At 42.3% G+C, this 18,376-nt stretch overlaps 1 protein-coding gene across 2 annotated transcripts in view; it reads left to right on the top strand.

Annotated features, from left to right (window-relative positions):
- trpn1 (transient receptor potential cation channel, subfamily N, member 1) overlaps window positions 1-18,376 on the top strand; it is a 219,426-nt gene that overhangs the window by 34,056 nt on the left and 166,994 nt on the right. For both annotated transcript variants that reach the window (XM_072569938.1, XM_072569937.1), the window contains exon 3: window positions 11,212-11,310. In XM_072569938.1, the coding sequence (XP_072426039.1) occupies window positions 11,212-11,310 (99 nt within the window). The remainder of the gene's footprint in view (window positions 1-11,211; window positions 11,311-18,376) is intronic.

Below are 18,376 nucleotides of genomic sequence, written 5' to 3'. Positions count from 1 at the left end.
GACTGGGGGAGGAAACTGGAGCCCCTGGAGGAACCCAGTGCAGACACTGGGAGAATGCGCACACTCCACACAGTCATCCAAGGCTGGAATTGAACCCGAGTCCCTGGCACTATGAGGCAGCAGTGTTAACCACTGAGCCATCATGTCACCGTACTTTACATAGAAACTTAATCTGTGACTATTGTGACTTTCCTGAAGTAGGGGGATCAAAACTGCTCAAAATACTCTAAGTGTGTCCTCACCAAGGCTTTTGAATATAGTAACACATCTTTGTTCCTATATGTAAATCCTCCTTTAATAAAGACAAGTATACCATTTCCTTCTTAATATCTTGCTGAACCTAAATGTTAACCTTCAGTGACTCATGATCAAAGACACGCAGTCTCTTTATGAAGTTAACTCTCTCATAATTTAAGAAATACTCCACATATTGTTTTTCTTTACATCATGCCACATTTTATACCCATCTGCCAAAATTATAGCCATTCACTTAGCCTCTCCAAATAAACTTGAAATGTCTTTGCATTCACTTCACAACTATTTTTTTGTGACATCTACAAACTTGGAACTGTCATGATTAATCCTTACATTCAAACCATATATCTAGATTGTGAATAGCTGGGGTTGAGGCACTGATCATTGCGGTACCCCACTGGTCATAACCTGCCAACTTGAAAATGAGCCATTTCTTCCTATTCACTGTTTTCTAACCACTATTCTCAATCCATGCCAGTTTCCCCCCAATAAGACAATAAAACCTTAACATATAGTAGCATAAATAGGTCATTCAGCCCATCAAGTCTGCTCAGCCATTTGTCATGCCTGATATGTCTCTCAACCTCATTCTCCTGTCTTCTCCTAGAACCCTTTATCCCCTCACTAAGCAAGAACCTATCTATTCCTGTCCATAACCTCACACTTTCCCACATTGTATTCCATCTGCCACTTTTTTGCCCACTCTCACAACCTTTCCAAGTCTTTCTGCAGCCTCCCTGATCACTCAGAGCTACCTGTCCCTCCACCTAACTTTGCCCCAAAATGTGCTGTAATTCTGTTTACCAACATCTATGTGAGAACCTATTGAAAGCCTTCTGAAAATATAAATTTAAAGCATCCACCAATTGCCCCTTATCTATTCTGCTAGTTGCATCCTCAGAAAAGATCACCAGTAGATTTGTCAAACATGAGTTCCCATTCATAAATCCATGGGACTCTGCCCAATCTAACCATTGTTTTCCTGTGATAGGCCCTTGTTTTCTTGCTCCCTTCTTTCTTAAATGGTGCAGTTACATTTTCCCTTTTGCAATCTGCTGGACCATTGCAGACTTTGTAAGGAGGGATACTACAATTGTGGGATTTACAGGAAAGTTTGAATGTTAATTGAACATTCAATCAAATAGTCGGGAATTGAGATTTACGGTCTAGTTGTAAAGGGTGATAGATTAGAGGGTAAGAAGGTGCAATGCATACTGATAATGAGTTCAGAAGTAACATGGTATCAGAAAATGATTATCTACCATAGAAGGACCCTCTGGTAACATGAATGCAATCTCACAGTCACAGTACTGACAGACATTAAAGTTTTTGAATGTAGGTTTGCTCGCTGAGCTTGAAGGTTCATTTCCAGACGTTTCGTCACCCTGCTAGGTAACATCTTCAGTGGACCGCAGGCAAAACACTGCTGATAATTCCTGCTTTCTATTTATATGCTTGGGTTTCTTTGGGGTGGTGATGACAACCCCAGAAAGTTGCCAGTTGAAGTAAAAACTGTGATTCTGTAGGGTGGTATTTTTCACATAGAACGTTTCTTGAAGCCATTGAAGAGGCCGCAGATGGAGAGGGAAAATTATGGAACCTAAACAAATAAATCTAGGGTGAGGGATTTCTTGATGAAATCTGTTTTATGAAAATAGTTTATATTCATCTAAAGACCGATTTCACAAAGTTTTATTGGTATCATAAATAAAACTTACAAGCAACTTTATGATGCCATATTGATAATATGGGGTAATACTGTGCAATTTGAGAAATTTCTGAGAAATAAGATTGAGATAGAATTGTAAATTGGGATTAAGGCTTGTGAGCTTGTTAAATATATTGGGATGGATCGAAGGTCAAGGGCTCCTGTGATACAATGGTAGTGTGTCTATCTGTGGACCAGATGCCCAGATTTGAGTCCTACATACTCCATTGGTGTGTCATAACATGTTTGAATAGGTTGATTCAAATCCTTATAGGGCTGTAATGACACCGTGGTCGTAGCCCTAGGTTCAACTCTCAGCTACCCCAGACATGCATTGTAACATTAAAAACAACTAAATCAAATGTCAAAAAAAAAATTTAAATGGCTCTTTGTGAGGCATTTTGATTTTAAGGAGGATAATTTATAGTTTTCAGGGGACTCCTTTCTTATTCTCACTCACTCCTTTATGAGATAATGCAGCCAGATAATGCACTAAATGCCACATTAGTCATGCACCTTTCTTATCCATGGCAGTTTGTTTGCAGAGGGCTTTCTTCTTTAGAAAGAAAAGGAAGCATAAATATGAAAGATTGTGTCCATATATTATTAAATTTTCAAATTTAGATTCTGTCAATAAGGTGTTTTTGTTAATTTATAATGAACAAATCTCCCTGGCTGTTTGCAAAAAGCCTCTCTACCCCGCAGTGCACAATGCTGAAACCTTGCGTCAGGGCAGCTGGTCTTTGGTAGAATGAAATCTCCCTTAGTTTGGGATTGACAGTATTTTTCTGTAATTGTTTGATGTTGTTGAGCTTGTGTCCAGGCATTTCCCATGATGAGGAATTCTGAATATCCCTGAAGCATTTGGTGAGCTGTTTTTTTTTGAGCTGCTGTGCAGCACGAATAGATTGTCACTTTACAACATGACCAGCCCCAGCCTTGCCTCGTGCTGTACAGCCATCTTTTGGAAGGAATTTGATTTCTTCTGCACCCTGAGTTAAATTAAGCTGAGCTTTCATTTAAAAATAGGTGGCAGAGAAGGCTTATTTCTTTACATGTGGATGGATTTCAAAGGCAGGCTCAAAGGCATAACAAATATTTTTTGAGAGGTAACGTAACCTTTCATCAAGAGTTTAATAGTAATCAGCCCCTCTTTCCCTTCCTAGGAGATATTCAGCTTTTGCTACTTTCCTGACCCTTGGGTCATGGATCCGTTTTTAAAATTAAACATTAAACGAGACCATACATTCCAAAGTGACATTATGAAGTAAATTATTTTATCCCTGAATGCAGATAAAGAATAACACTAAAGTACATTTTTAAAAGATGTATTAAATATGTAACAGGAATCACAGAGTGTGTAGCACAGAAACAGATCTGTCAGCCTAACTTGTCCATGCCGACCACATATCCTAAACTGAACTTGTCCCATTTGCCAGCATTTGGCCCATTTCCCTCTAAAGCCTTCCTATTCATATATCCATCCAGATTCCTTGTAAATGTTGTACCCACCTCCACCACTTCTTCTGGCAGCTCATTTCATACCTGCAATAACCTCAGCAGGAAAAAGTTGCTCCTTATGTCCCTTTTAAATCTTTCCCTGTCACCTCAAACCTATGCCGTCCAGTTTTGGACTCACCCACCCCAAGGGACAGACTTTGGCTCGTCACCCTTTCCATGCCCCTTGTGAATTTATAAACCTCTTTAAGGTCACCCCTCAGCCTCTAACGCTCCAGGGAAGATAGCCCCAGCCTAATTTAGTCTCTCCCCTATTGTTCAAACTTTCCAACCCTGGAAACATCCATGAAAACCCTTTCTGAACCCTTTTGAGTTTCACATGTTCAAGCTCATGGGAATAGCAGCTTTTGCCATATCGCTCGTCAGTCATGCTCACTCTCCATCTCCTCGCTACATCTCCCCTTTATACCCTCTGCACTACAACTCACTCCATCTGAACACCGCACCAGCTTCTCACCACCTGTACCAGCACTAATATGCTGCCACCCACTGTCAGTTCACTCAATCCACTTTTATCTCTTAGGAGAAGGCAGCCCCACGAGAGGACCCAGAGAGAGTCAGGGGTACCCAAACTCAAACACCTAACCCATCCCACCCCCAACCCTCCAATTCGGCAGAGAATCCTGTTCAGCACAGGAGAAGACCAGAATGCCCTCCTGCAGGGAACTAGAGAGAGAGGCAAGTTCCCCTAACCAGGTGGCAGGAGCATGCATAGGCACCTGGGTCCACTTAATGCAGTGATGATATGGCAGTCCATGGCAACTAAATACAGCACCCTCAGTGTCTGCCAGGCTGTTGCATCCATCTGCTCTCCATTGGTCCTCAGGACCAAAAACATGATGATGGAGGAGGGGTAACCTGGTGCCCACTCCATTTCTTACAGGGAGACAGGGCAGAACCAGGAGGCATACAGCGCAATGGTGAACCGCACCCTATTCTGACAGAAGGCTCCTTCCAGAACTCTCTAGAGAGGGCTTGGCCCTTCACCTTTCTGACCCATATTCAGACCAAGGAGGGTCACTTGCCTCAATCCAGCAGACCTGATTGTCAGGGCCATCTGGATACAAGGTCCCGGAGAGGTTTGGTGGGGGTGGGTGTCACCCATCCAAAGTGGTGACTTTAATTGGCAGCTTTGTGAGCTAACTGTCTTGAGAGGGAGAGAATGAGTCAGGGACACAACGATGATTATTTGCTGTCACATGAGTGGCAAGAGGAGTGAAGATGCTGTTTTGTGAAGAACTTGTCCCAGATCCATTATATTAGTAACAAGAACAGAAAATGCTAGAAATACTCAGTAGGTCAGGCAGAATGTGAAAAATGGTCATTGAACTGGCACATTTACTCTGTTTCCCATTCCCCAAAGGCTGCCTGACTTGCTGAGTCCATCCAGCATTTTTAGCTTCTGTTCTTTTTATATTCTACACAGTATTGTGGGCATCACTGGCTGGGCCAGCATTTATTGCCCATTGACAGTATTCTGTCCAATATTTTGTTTCAGATTTCCAGTATTTGCAGTTTTGTTTCTTCTTGGGACATGGGCATCGCTGGCTGGGCCATCATTTTGTTGCTCATTGCTATTTGCCATTGAGAAAGTGGTGGTAAGCTGCCTTCTTAAACTGTTGTGGTATGTGTGCTGTAGTTACACAAGCAATGCCATTAGAGAGGGAGTTCCAGGATTTTAACCCAGTGACAGTGAAGGAACAACGATACCTTTCAGAGTCAGGGTGGTGTATGGATTTTGCTTTTGTTTTCATCATGTTTTTAGCTGCTAATTATTTACCTTGTTCATGTGATCTTTAGCGGTGACTTTGTAAGTGAAATAATTATTCTCTGGTCAGGATGGTTTCCTTGGTGACTTCTGGCAATGATCCAGTGATGTGATCAGAGAAATTCTTATTACGTTTGTTTCCCATTTGATTTTGTTAGAAAATTAGCCTGATGATAACAGATAAAGAATATTTTAAGAGTATTTGCATATGAATAGTTAAAATTTTCAGAACTTTCCTGACTATTTTAATGTAGGCATTAGCTCATTTAAATAAACAGCTAAATTAGTTAATAAAGCATGAAGCAAACGTATAATAATGTCACAAACAGACGTTCGAAAGCTCAGCCTTCCTATTGACAATATTAAGATTTTGGAAAGTCAAACTTGCCATCATCTGATCATTACTTTGGAATATACTTTTCAATCTTTTGCTTTTTCATTTCAGTATTTTCATGGAAAGCATTTAGGGCTTCTCTCTGAAATTAACAGGCATGAATTTCCTCAAATGGAGTTACTCCTCCATTAGCAGAAATTTGGATGGGAAAGTGGCATAAAGGGTGATCCTACTGAATCTATGGTTATGCAAAGGGAGCCATACCAGTGGAAGTTGCTGGCTAATAATCTATACCTTCATTCAGCGCTGGTGGTAAGACAGGTGTGAACACTGAGGAAAATATTTATTTTAATGGAGTGCCTGGGCACACAGTGAATTTCTCCCCAGTGTTTTTACTAACACGAGTTTAGTGGCAGTTTAGGTCCTAATGTCTTTGTTTGAGTGTATTCAAAAATAATTCACTCCAAAGTTGGGTCATTAACTCGATCTGTATGTTCTGTACCATGTAAAATGGTCCCCCACGTGCCTCATGCAAAGTCACTGCAGTTTTCTGCTTGATGGTCTGTCAGCAATTTCAGGTAGAACAGGGAGTGCAATATCAATTGTGGCAAGACAAACACCACACTGGTGCTTTCACTTTAGAAAGTGGGCAGCTGCTTTACTTCCTCACAATTCCTTTTGAATTTAAATCATTCTCTTTCATAGATAGTCTGTACATAGTGGCACATTCGTTAGCACTGATGCCTGATGGTGCCAGGGACCTGGGTTCAATTCCAGCCTTGGTTGGCTGTCTGAGTGGGGTTGGCACATTCTCCCTGTGTTTGTGCAGGCTTCCTCTGGGTGCTGTGGTTTCTTCCCACAGTCCAGATATGTGCAGGCTAGGTGGATTAGCCATGGTAAATAAAAAATAGGTGCAGGAGTAGGCCATTCTGCCCTTCAAGCCAGCACCACCATTCATTATGATCATGGCTGATCATCCTCAATCAGTATCGTGTTCCTGCCTTAATCCCATAATCCTTGATTCCACTATCCTTAAGAGCTCTATCCAACCTTTCTTGAAAGTAGCCAGAGCCTTGGCCTCCACAGCCTTCTGGGGCAGAACATTCCACACACCTCCCACTCTCTGGGTGAAGAGGTTTCTCCTCAACTCTGTTCTAAGTGGCCTTCCCCTTATTTTTAAACTGTGCCCTCTGGTTCGGGACTCACCCATCAGCGGAAACATGCTTCCTGCCTCTAGAGTGTCCAATCCTTTAATAATCTTATACGTCTCAATCAGATCCCCTCTCTGCCTTCTAAACTCAAGGGTATACAAGCCCAGTCGCTCCAATCTTTCAGCGTAAGATAGTCCCGCCATTCCGGAAATTGACCTCGTGAATCTATGCTGTACTCCCTCAGTAGCCAGAATGTCTTTCCTCAAATTTGGAGACCAAAACTGCACACAGTATTCCAGGTGCGGTCTCACCAGGACCCTGTACAGCTGCAGATGAATTTCTTTGCTTCTATACTCAATTCCTCTTGTTATGAAGGCCAGCATGCTATTAGCCTTCTTCACTACCTGCTGTACCTGCATGCTTGCTTTCATTGACTGATATACAAGAACACCTAGATCTCGTTGTACTGGCCCTTTACCTAACTTGACTCCATTTAGGTAGTAATCTGTCTTCCTGTTCTTGCCACCAAAGTGGATAACCACACATTTATCCACATTGAACTGCTTCTGCCATGCAGCTGTCCACTCACCTAGCCTGTCCAGGTCACCCTGTAATTTCCTAACATCCTCCTCACATTTCACCCTGCCACCCAGCTTTGTATCATCAGCAAATTTGCTAATATTATTTTTAATATCATCATCTATATCATTAATGTATATTGTAAAAAGCTACGGTCCCAGCACTGATCCCTGCAGTACCCCACTGGTCACCGCCTGCCATTCCGAAAGGGAGCCATTTATCACTACACTTTGTTTCCTGTCAGTAAACCAATTTTCAATCCAAGTCAGTACTTTTCCCCCAATACCATGCGCCCTAATTTTGCTCAATAACCTCCTATGTGGGACTTTATCAAAGGCTTTCTGAAAGTCCAGGTACACTACATCCACTGGATCTCCCTTGTCCACCTTCAGAGTTACATCCTCAAAACATTCCAGAAGATTAGTCAAGCATGATTTCCCCTTCATGAATCCATGCTGACTCTGACCTATCCTGTTACTGCTATCCAGATGTGTTGTAATTTCATCCTTTATAATTGACTCCAGCATCTTTCCCAACACTGAGGTTAGACTAACTGGTCTATAATTCCCTGCTTTCTCTCTCCCTCTTTTCTTAAAAAGTGGGACAACATTAGCCACCCACCAATCCGCAGGAACTGATCCTGAATCTATAGAACATTGGAAAATGATCACCAACGCATCCATGATTTCTAGAGCCACCTCCTTCAGTAACCTGGGGTGTAAACCATCAGGTCCCAGGGACTATCAGCCTTCAGACCTAACAGTCTCTCCAACACCAATTCCTGGCAAATATAAATTCCCTTCAGTTCAGGTCCTCCAGTCATTATTACCTCTGGGAGATTGCTTGTGTCTTCCCCAGTGAACACAGATCTGAAGTACCAATTCAACTCTTCTGCCATTTCTTTGTTCCCCATAATATATTAACCCATTTCTGTCTTTAAGGGCCCAATTTTAGTCTTAACCTTTTTTTTTTCCTTTCACATACCTAAAAAAGCTTTTACTATCCTCCTTTATATTTTTGGCCAGTTTATCTTTGTACCTCATTTTTTCTCTGCGTATTTCCTTCTTAGTTATCCTCTGTTATTCTTTAAAAGCTTCCCAGTCCTCCATTTTCCCACTTATCTTTGCTATGTTATACTTTTTCTCTTTTGACTTTATATGTTTCTTAACTTCCTTCGTCAGCCACGCCCACCCCTGCCTCCTCTTAGGATCTTTCTTCCTTTTTGGAATGAACTGAACCTGCATCTTCTGCATTATACCCAGAAATACCTGCCATTGTTGCTCCACTGCCATCCCAGCTAGGGTATTGCACCATTGAACTTTGGCCAGCTCCTCCCTCATAGCTCCATAGTTCCTTTTATTCAACTGAAATATTGTCACTTCCGATTGTCCCCTCTCCCTTTCAAAATGCAGAGTTACAGGTGGTTAGTATGAAGAGCTGGGTCTGAGTGAGCTGCTCTTTGGAGGATTGGTGCAGACTCAATGGACCAAATGGCCTCTTTCCACACTGGAATGGATTCTATGATTAATTTCCTTTTATGACAATTGTGCAGAAATCATCACTGGCAGCCTTCCATCTGAGTAATGCAGCAAGCCCAATCAGATAGGGATGGGGAAGCTTTTGCTGATGGATGAACACACTAATACAGGGGAGACAGACTGTGCTGAAGAAGCGATAAGGGTATCTTCAGTGCACAGTAGTATGGTAGTGATGTAATGCGATTAGTAACCTTGAGGTCCAGTATAATGTCGTGCCAATTGCAAGTTCAAATCCCACCACTGTAGCTGTGTGAATTTAAATTTAACTTATGAATAAGTCATCTTTTGTTAGTATGATACGTGAGTATTTCTGAAAAAAAGATGCATTTTGTTGAAACTTCTCAACTTGCACTTATCAGAACAAGTAACAAGATTGCCAAAGGAAAGGGAAAACAACATATATAAAGTAAGAGAGGGAGTCTGGTTGCTGAGTGGACTTTGGTTACTTACAGGAGTTTTAATGGAGGGTGGACAGGTTAATGATAACTGACAGTTAACAGTCAAGTTTTGTTGAAATTTTAAACCAGGCAACCTTTAGTGTGTGAAGAATTGCTCTGGTAACTGAGATAGGATTATCAGTTGGGCTAACAGTATGATAAATTTCTGTGTCCTGGAAACTATACAGATTAATAGACAGGGCCCTGTTCTTTGTAGACATGAAGAACATGTGCACAATCTATGTCTGTTTCAATGTAACAAAATAGGTGACAACCATTCTCCTGTTCATTTCTCGGGGTAATTTCTTGACTAATCAGATAAACTACCTTGTATAAAATTTAAACAAGCTCAAACGTTAACTGTCAGTCATCATTAACTAGTGCATTCTGCAAGGCAATGCCTCTGCCTGTCAGAGTACACATGCCAAACAAAAAAGCATTTTTCTTTCATATAATATCAATGTTGCTTTCTATTGAATAAAAGCAAAATACGGTGGATGCTAGAGTTCTGAAATATAAACACAAAGTGCTGGATAAACTCAGTAGGTTTGCATAGTTTGTGCTCAGCTAAGCTGACCTGTTTTCTACTATTCCCACTGACTACTAACATCTATATTGAATTATATCCCACCTCTATCACCATTGTCTTTTACTCAGGGCGCCCTCAGCACCTGCTCCTGCCCCTTTGTCAATAGCATAGCAATCATCATTTTTGAGACAGCTTTCACGTTTAAGAACTGGACTCAAACTGACCATACTGGGACTGAAACATTAACATCTCAGAGATACTGACAGTCTTGCTGAGCTTGTTTTTGTTTTCCCTTTACTTTGGGTGTTATGTAAATGATTCAGATGTGAAGATAGGAGGAATAGTTAGTAAGTTTGCAGATAACACCAAAAATGGAACTGTAGTGAACAGTGAAGGTTACCTCAGAGTACAATGGGCTCTTGATCAGATGGGCCAAGGAGTGACAGATGAAGCTTAATTTAGATAAATGTGAGGTGCTGCATTTTGGAAAGGTAAATCAGGGTAGGATGTATACGCTTAATGGTAAGCTCCTAGGAAGTGTTATTAAACAAAGAGACCTAGGTGTGCAGGTTCATAGTTCCTTGAAAGTTGAGTCACATATAGATAGAATAGTGAAGAAAGTGTTGGTATGCTTGCCTTTATTGGTAAGTGCATTGGGTATAGGAGTTGGGAGGTCATGTTGCAGCTGTACAGGACATTGGTTCAGCCACTTTTCGAGTATTGCATGTAATTCTGGTGTCCCTGCTATAGGAGGGTATTGTGAAACTTGAAAGGCTTCAGAAAAGATTTACGAGGATGTTGCCAGGCTTGGAGGATTAGAGCTTTTGGGAGAGGCTGAATAGGCTAGGGCTATTTTTCCTGGAGCATCGGAGGCTGAGGTATTTATGAAATCATGAGGGGCATGGATTGGGTAAATAGGAAAGATCATTTTTAAGGAGTAGGGAGTCCTGATCTAGAGGGCATATGTTTAAGGCAAGAGGGGAGGATCTAAAAGCGATCTAAGGGACAACTTTTTCATACAGAGGATGGTGACTGTATGGAGTGAGCTGCCAGAGGAAGTGGTGGAGGCACCTGGATGGGTTTTTGAATAGGAAGGTTTATGGGTTAAATACTGGCAAATGGTTGGACCAAATGCTCTGTTTCCGTGCTATATATCTCTATGACTCTACGGCTTTATAATTGTCCCGATGAGTGCAAGCTTTGATAAAATGTATCTTTTTTGAGCAAAACTAATTAATAGATCTAGAATTACCTGATCATGAAATTACATCAAGTTTGCTAATGTCCTTTCAGGAAGGAAATCTGCTGTCCTTGCTCTGTCTGGCTTACATGTTACTCCATTTCTATGGTTTCCAAAGCCCTGTTTGTAACATGTTTGTCTTCCCATGTTTCAGGATGGAAGGACTGCACTACACATCGCTGCAGCACATTCGAAGGATGAAATTGTTCGCCTGCTGTTGACAAAGAGGTTGGACCCGAACCTAACAGGAGGGGTATGGATACCGTTACTTTACACATCATGTTTATTGCTCATTCACCTAAGAGCCGAAGCCACTGTAGAACAAATTAGGTGTGGTATACCAATGTGAGACAAAGTGAACTGTCAGCTGACAGAGAGTTCACTCCGATTAAAATCACTGCTGAGTTATCCCGTTTGTTTTTTTCTGGGGGAAAGCCACAAGTTGAAATACTGATGAAAGGCACATGTTGTGATGAATACAACGTTCCTTCACTTTTTGATAATAGAATGCTCGGGTAAAATGAAGGCCAAACCAGTCCAAGTGGACAGTGATGATGACTTTAACACTTGGTAAAATCTTTGTACAGATGTGTGGAAAAATACCAGGGAGTATAAGAAATCTGTGGGAACTTAAAATGGTTGCAGCACAGAAAGAGGCTGTTTATACCTGTACTGACTCTATGATCTAATGTCAATTGGCTGCCTCTTTTCTGAACCCCTGTACATTCTTCCTTTTCAGATAATAATCCACTTCTTTCTTGAGTGCTTCGATTGAACTAGTTTTTACCACACTTTCTGACAATGCCATCTTGATCAGTTCCTTTTTATTCATTCACGGAGTATGGACATGGCTGTTTGGATCAGCATTTATTGCCCATTCCTTTTTTGCCCTTGAGTAGGTCATAACCACTTGCTACATGAAATGGTATTTTCTTATGTCACCATTGCATCTTTTGTTAATTATCTATGCCCTCCTGTCCTCAGTGCTTCCACCAAAGGGAACATTTTCTTCCTATTTATCTGTCCAGAGGTCAAATGACTTTGAATTGATAGATTTTTAGTCAGAAAGTCAATCAAGGCTAATGAGGAAAAGATAGGAAAGTGGAGTTGATGATGATCAGATCAGTCATGACCTCATTGAATGGTGGAGCAGACTTGATGGGCTGAGTGGCCTCCTGCTGGTTCAGTCTTTTGGAACACCTCAACAAAACCTCTCAAGCTTCTCTTTTTCAAGAAAAACTGCCCCAAATTCTCTGGTCTACCGTCATAACTGAATCTCCTCACCCCTGAAAACGTTCTCATGATCATCTCGGCACCATCTTTATCTCAAATCTTTTTATGTCCTTCCGAAGAGCAGAGCCCAGAGCTAGTCACAACGCTGCGAAGCTGAGTCAATATACAGACTTCACAGCTATATGGACCTCTATAGCAGCGTTCACTGGGAGCTCAGGGTAATGTTTGAAGTTGCTCGCACAAAAAGAATTGTGTAACCTTTTTAAAGTTAGTTCTAAGAGCTGAATTTATCAGCTTGTCAGTTAGTTCAGTTGGCTGGATGGCTGATTTGTGGTAGAAAGCCACACCAATTTTGGGGCCATGAAGGACTGTCCTCCCCTTGGCTGAGGTGTGAAGACTCACCACCAGTCATATTGCCTACCCTTCTCCTCTCACCCTTTCCACTCCTCTCTCCACTCCCCCTCTGCCCACCCTCCCCTCTCCCATTTTTCTCCCCTCATCTCTGTCCACCCTCTCCCCTCTCCCCTCTGTCTCCCCTCCCTCCCCTCACTCCCCTCACTCTCAACCCCTGCTCTCCACCTTCACTCTCATATCTCTCTCTCTCTCTCCCCCGCCTCTTGCCCTCCTCTCCCCCTCTCTCTGCTCACCCTATCTCTTCGCCCACCGTCTTTCTCTCACTCACCCCCATCCTCTCACTTACACCCACCCTCTCTCTTCCCCCACCCTCTCACTTGCACCCACCCTCTCTCTTCCCCCACCCTCTCTCTTCCCCCCCGACCCTCTTTCTTCCCTGCCCTCGCTCTCTCTTTCTTCCCCCACCCTCTCTCTTCACCTGACCCTCTCTCTTCGCCCCGACCCTCTCTCTTCCCCTGCCCTCTCCACCCCGCCCTCTCTCTTTGCCCCACCCTCCTCTCTTCACTCCCCTACTCTCTTCCCACCTCCACCTCTCTTACACCCCACCCCCTTCAATGTGAGAGCAGACATAATACTTGGCAGTAAGCTGCATTTGAAAAATTCAGTTTATAAAGAAAACTTGACCCTAGAAATTTTATTTTTTACTACAAGGTAAGGAATATGTACAATGTGCACAATCGTTGCATCGTGTTTTTGACATTATAAACCAGGCAGAAACTTGTTAGTCCTCAACTTTCCTAACTGCTTGCAAGGAATCTTTATTGCCTGTTGCACTTCCATCGCATTCTAATTTAGTCTTTGCCTAATTAACTTGTGCTAAAATGCCACCCGTTATAATCACAGGCCCACAGAAATGTTTGTAAATCTTTGTTCAGCTAGTAAATATTTCTTTCTGATCTACAATGCTTTGCTGCTGATTAACATTGAATGTGTCTGTGTGCTCCACAAGATGCTCAGTCCCAGTGTCATGGCCAGTATTCATCCAGCCACTGCTGCCGGACAGCGGGATCAGAGTGATACACACTGAGCTGCTTGAAAAACAATCCAGACCTGTTGAGGTTTCCAGTGATTTCTATCTTTGTTTCTGAAACACATGAGTGTACACATCTCCATGCAGCATTTAGCATGCCTTTGTTATTGTTCATTTAGCAGTTGGTCCCCTGCTAAGATTTTTCAGATCTTCAAACAAACCTTTCCTCCTGTTTTTTATCCCCTGCTTCATGCTGTGTATAATTCTGTAGATGTTGGCTGATATGCACCTCCTCATCCAAAGTGATCACTCTTCATTGTCAGACTTTGACTGTGATTAATGGCAAGCTATGCGGCCATGGAGGGAATCACACCAAATGTGCACACGTCTACGCTTCACTGGAACCTGAACCCCTGTCCCTAATATACTGAGCAAGATGTGTAATATCCCGCAAGGCAACCAGTCCATCAGCTGAGTGTGTTTGAGTGGAAGATGGCGTGTCCAATCTTTTCCCACCAGCGTGGAAGAAAAATAAGAAACGGTTTGTGGAATCATCCAAATGGAGAGGTTGCAATGAAGAGAGTGAGAGATTGAAGACCAGAGGAGGAAGAAGATCGCACTTGGAGTACTGTGTCCAAATTTGGGTACCACACCTTAGGAAGGATGTATTAAAAAAGGACAAGCAAGGTTTATAAGAATGATACGTGAACTCCAGGAGTTATGTCATGAGGTGAGATTATAGAAATTAGGCCAATTTTCTCTAGAATTTAGAAGAGTAAGGGGTTTTTGAAACTAGAGGGTGTAGTCTGAGAATTAGGGCCAGACTGTTCAGGAGAGATGTCAGGAAGCATTTATATACATGGTAGAGGTTTCTCTTCCACTAAACAGCAGTTTATGCAAGTCAATTGTTAGTTTTAAATCTGAGATAAATAATTTTATTGAGCAATATTGGCCAAAAGCAGATATATGGAGTTAGGCAAAGATCAGCCCCGATCTCATTGAATGGTAGGACAGGCCTGAGGGGCTGAATGGCCTACTGCTGTTTTTTTTTTCAGTCCTATATAACATGAACAATGTTTCTGGGTGTCCTTCAAGAGCAGTGCTTCATAGAACTATCAAATAGGGATTCATGGGGCAACGTGACTCTGTATAGTTAAAAAAATCACTCAAGGTGCTGTGTGAGGTCATAAAGAAGCCATAGTCAAACGGAAGCTGTAATTGTCACATCACAAACTCCAGATGTCAGAGATATCCAAATTCTGGTGGTGAAGCAGCTCACTATGTCCACACAGGGACTCCACTGGATAGAGGATGGGGAGAAGGCTGACTCCAGTAAAATGGACTACGTGCTTCTCCAATTACCTGAAAATAGAGCACTCCATGGAGTACCCCAGAGCTTGAGGTTACAGGAATGGTGTTGATCAAGTTGATTTGATACAAGATCCATCATTTGCAAATGGATCCCCTTCTCTTTCAGCGCATTTGCTGAACACTTCAACTGATGCCTGTGTGGAAGGCAGCAGCAGCAGCTCCTGCTTGGTCTGTAACTGTAAGCAGAAAGGGGTCAGAGCCGGGGACCAGCACACAGGCTGACCCAGAGCTGCAATGCCTTCCAGCGACGTTAGTTTCCGGAATGATCCCCAAATGTTGCCCTCTGATTGTTCGCTTAAAAGGAATCAGGACAAGTAGACATAGTTTGAAGCGATCTGCAAAAAGAAACAACGGTGAGGAAAAACCTTTGAACTCAGTGAGGAGTTAGGGGATAGAATGGAAATAAGTCAGGTTAATTTGGTGAGTCAATATTTCTGAATTTCTGAATAACCTGCTGCAATGAAACAAACTCCAGCTTAGGTCCTTTAATTTAACAATGGACAGCTATCAAAGTGGTCTCTAACTATTTGTTACAAGTATCATTTTTGGAAGGACGACCTATGGGTGAGGAGTTGTTTCCATTTGATTAAAAAGATGTTGTGCCCTTGAAATCCGAAGCCAAATGATTCTGAGTGGCAATTACCAAAATGCAATGCCCTGTGGGTGACATCAAACAATGCCGGCATCTCCAGAAATTCCTGGAGCAGACTTGGAGATGGCTAAATGGCCTACTGCTTCTATTTCATATGTTCAATAATCTGACCCTCTGACTGTAAGATTTCTTTAGTGTCTGGAATCAGTGGCTCAGTGGTCAGCACTGCTGCCTCAGAGCACCAGGGACCTGGGTTCAATTCCTGCCTCGGGTGACTGTCTGTGTGGAGTATGCACATTCTCCCTATGTCTGCGTGGGTATCCCCCGGGTGCTCGGGTTTCCTCCCATAGTCCAAAGATGTGCAGGTCAGGTGAATTGGCCATGCTAAATTGCCCATAGTGTCAGGTGTAAATACAGGATAGGGGAATGGGTCTGGGTGGATTACTCTTTGGAGGGTTGGTGTGGACTTGTTGGGCCTGTTTCCATACTGTAGGGCATCTAATCTAATCACCTAGAGTTATACAGCACCAACCAGGTATCTGACCTCATCGCACTTGGCCCATATCCCTCTAAACCCTTCCTATTCATATACTCATCCAGATGCCTTTTAAATATTGTAATTGTACTGTACCAGCCTCCGCCATTTCTTCCCCTGGAACCTCATTACTTACACACACACACACTGACACACACACAGACACACACACACACCCCAACGTCTGCGTGAAAATGTTACCCGTCAGGTCCTTTTTAAATCTTTCCCCTCTTACCTTCAACCTATGCCCTTGGCCAAAACAGGCAACAGTGACTTAGTTTTCACAGCGTGGCTTTGTCTACTCTGTCTTTTCCAGTTTTAATATCTTGAAAACTTTGATCAGATCATCCCCTAACCTTTTAAATTCTGGAGATGTTAACTCTGGTTTCTCTCCACACCTGCTGAATTTTTTCCGCAGTTTGTTTTTGTTTCAGATCCTCTTTATCCGTAGTTCTTTGTTTTATTTCAATCCAGGCATCTCTCTGCTTGTCCAGCGGGGTTTTCGACTGAGGAAAAGAGCACAAGCCAAGGGGTAGCATTGATGATTAGATTCCCTACAGTGTGGAAACAAGCCCTTCAGCCCAACAAGTCCATACCGACCCTCCGAAGAGTAACCCACCTCCCTCTGACTAATGCACCTCACAACTATGGACAATTTAGCATGGCCAATTTCACCTGACCTGCACATCTTTGGATTGGGGAAATTTGCAGCAGGGAAACAGCTCAGTCAATTCAAGTCAGTGGTGACTCGATATTTCTTATTGCCGCGTGTAGCACACAGCATTGGGAACACAGTACGCTGAATGCAGGGAAGTGATTATGCATTTGAGCTGCTTTGGATTTTCTAGCTGTTTACAACATTTCTGTTTCTAAGGACTCGGTAATGAGTTTTCAGGTCAAGAAAGTCATAGGAGGGATAAACAACAGTTTTAAAAAATAATGTCAAACTTGGAAATCCTGTAGCTTCCTACTGCGGGAACCGAAAATGATCAGGACTTTGACTTACTCTCCAGCAGGAGTTAGACAGATGTGCTATCTGGATGTCAAAGTAGCATTAAGACGTTTAGAAAATCATTAATCTGACATTCAGGAGGGTTTAAGAAATCCTTTGTTGTTCCTATATACACACACAACAGCAGGAGATGGTGAGTGGGGTAAATTCACAAGGACTAGTAATCCAGAATCCTAAACACTGATATTCAGGCACATGAATTTGAATCCCACCATTGTATTTTGTGAGATTTTAATTCAACAAAAATCCATAGGGAGAAATTGTTTCTGAACCAATTTTAGGCAGGACTTCTGAGAACTGATGATAAAACTTTCCCAAGGTCTGGCTTTTTACTTTTCTGGAGGCAAAAAGATCATTTGTGATCCTGTTAAACTGAAAGCAAGCTAATGTATCTCATTGTTTACTCTGTTTTCACACACTGCACTCCCAATGCAAATTAATTCCATTATCACTCCAAAGGAAGTCTGTATCTTGTACAGGTTTCAAAAACATCACGGCTCCCAATATACTGACAAGTTTTAATATTAAACTATCTCGACTTAAAGTTTAATGCCCACATGCCATTATTTCAAAATCCAAGCTCTGAAATAAATTATATGCATCCATATATATTTCACACACAACTTACATCAATCCTTTTGGATGTAGGTTTGATCGCTGAGCTTGAAGGTTCATTTCCAGACATATTGTCACCCTACTAGGTAACATCTTCAGTGGGCCTCAGGCAAAGCACTGATGAAAATTCCTGCTTTCTATTTATATGTTTGGGTTGGTGATACCATTTCCTGTGGTGATGTTATTTCCTGTGGTGAAGTCATTTCCTGTTCCTTTTTTTCAGGGGGTTGTAGATGGGGTCCAAGTCAATGTGTTTGTTGATAGAGTTCAAGTTGGAATGCCGTGCTTCTACGAATTCTTGTGCATGTCTTTGTTTGGCTTGTCCGAGGATGGATGTGTTGTCCCAGTCGAAGTGATGTCCTTCCTCATCCGTATGTGAGGATACTAGTGAGAGTGGGTCATATCTTTTTGTGGCTAGTTGGTGTTCATATATCCTGGTGGCTAGTTTTCTGCCTGTTTGTCCAAGGTAGTGTTTGTTACAGTCCTTGCATGGGATTTTGTAAATGCCATTAGTTTTGCTTGACTGTATAGGGTCCTTCCAGTTCATTTGTTGCTGTTTTAGTGTGTTGGATTTGTG

The sequence above is a fragment of the Chiloscyllium punctatum genome, chromosome 5, assembly GCF_047496795.1.
Source record: "Chiloscyllium punctatum isolate Juve2018m chromosome 5, sChiPun1.3, whole genome shotgun sequence".
NCBI classification, from domain to species: domain Eukaryota; kingdom Metazoa; phylum Chordata; class Chondrichthyes; order Orectolobiformes; family Hemiscylliidae; genus Chiloscyllium; species Chiloscyllium punctatum.
Note: the sequence above shows the minus strand (reverse complement) of the source record. Positions and strands in the feature narration are given on the sequence as shown.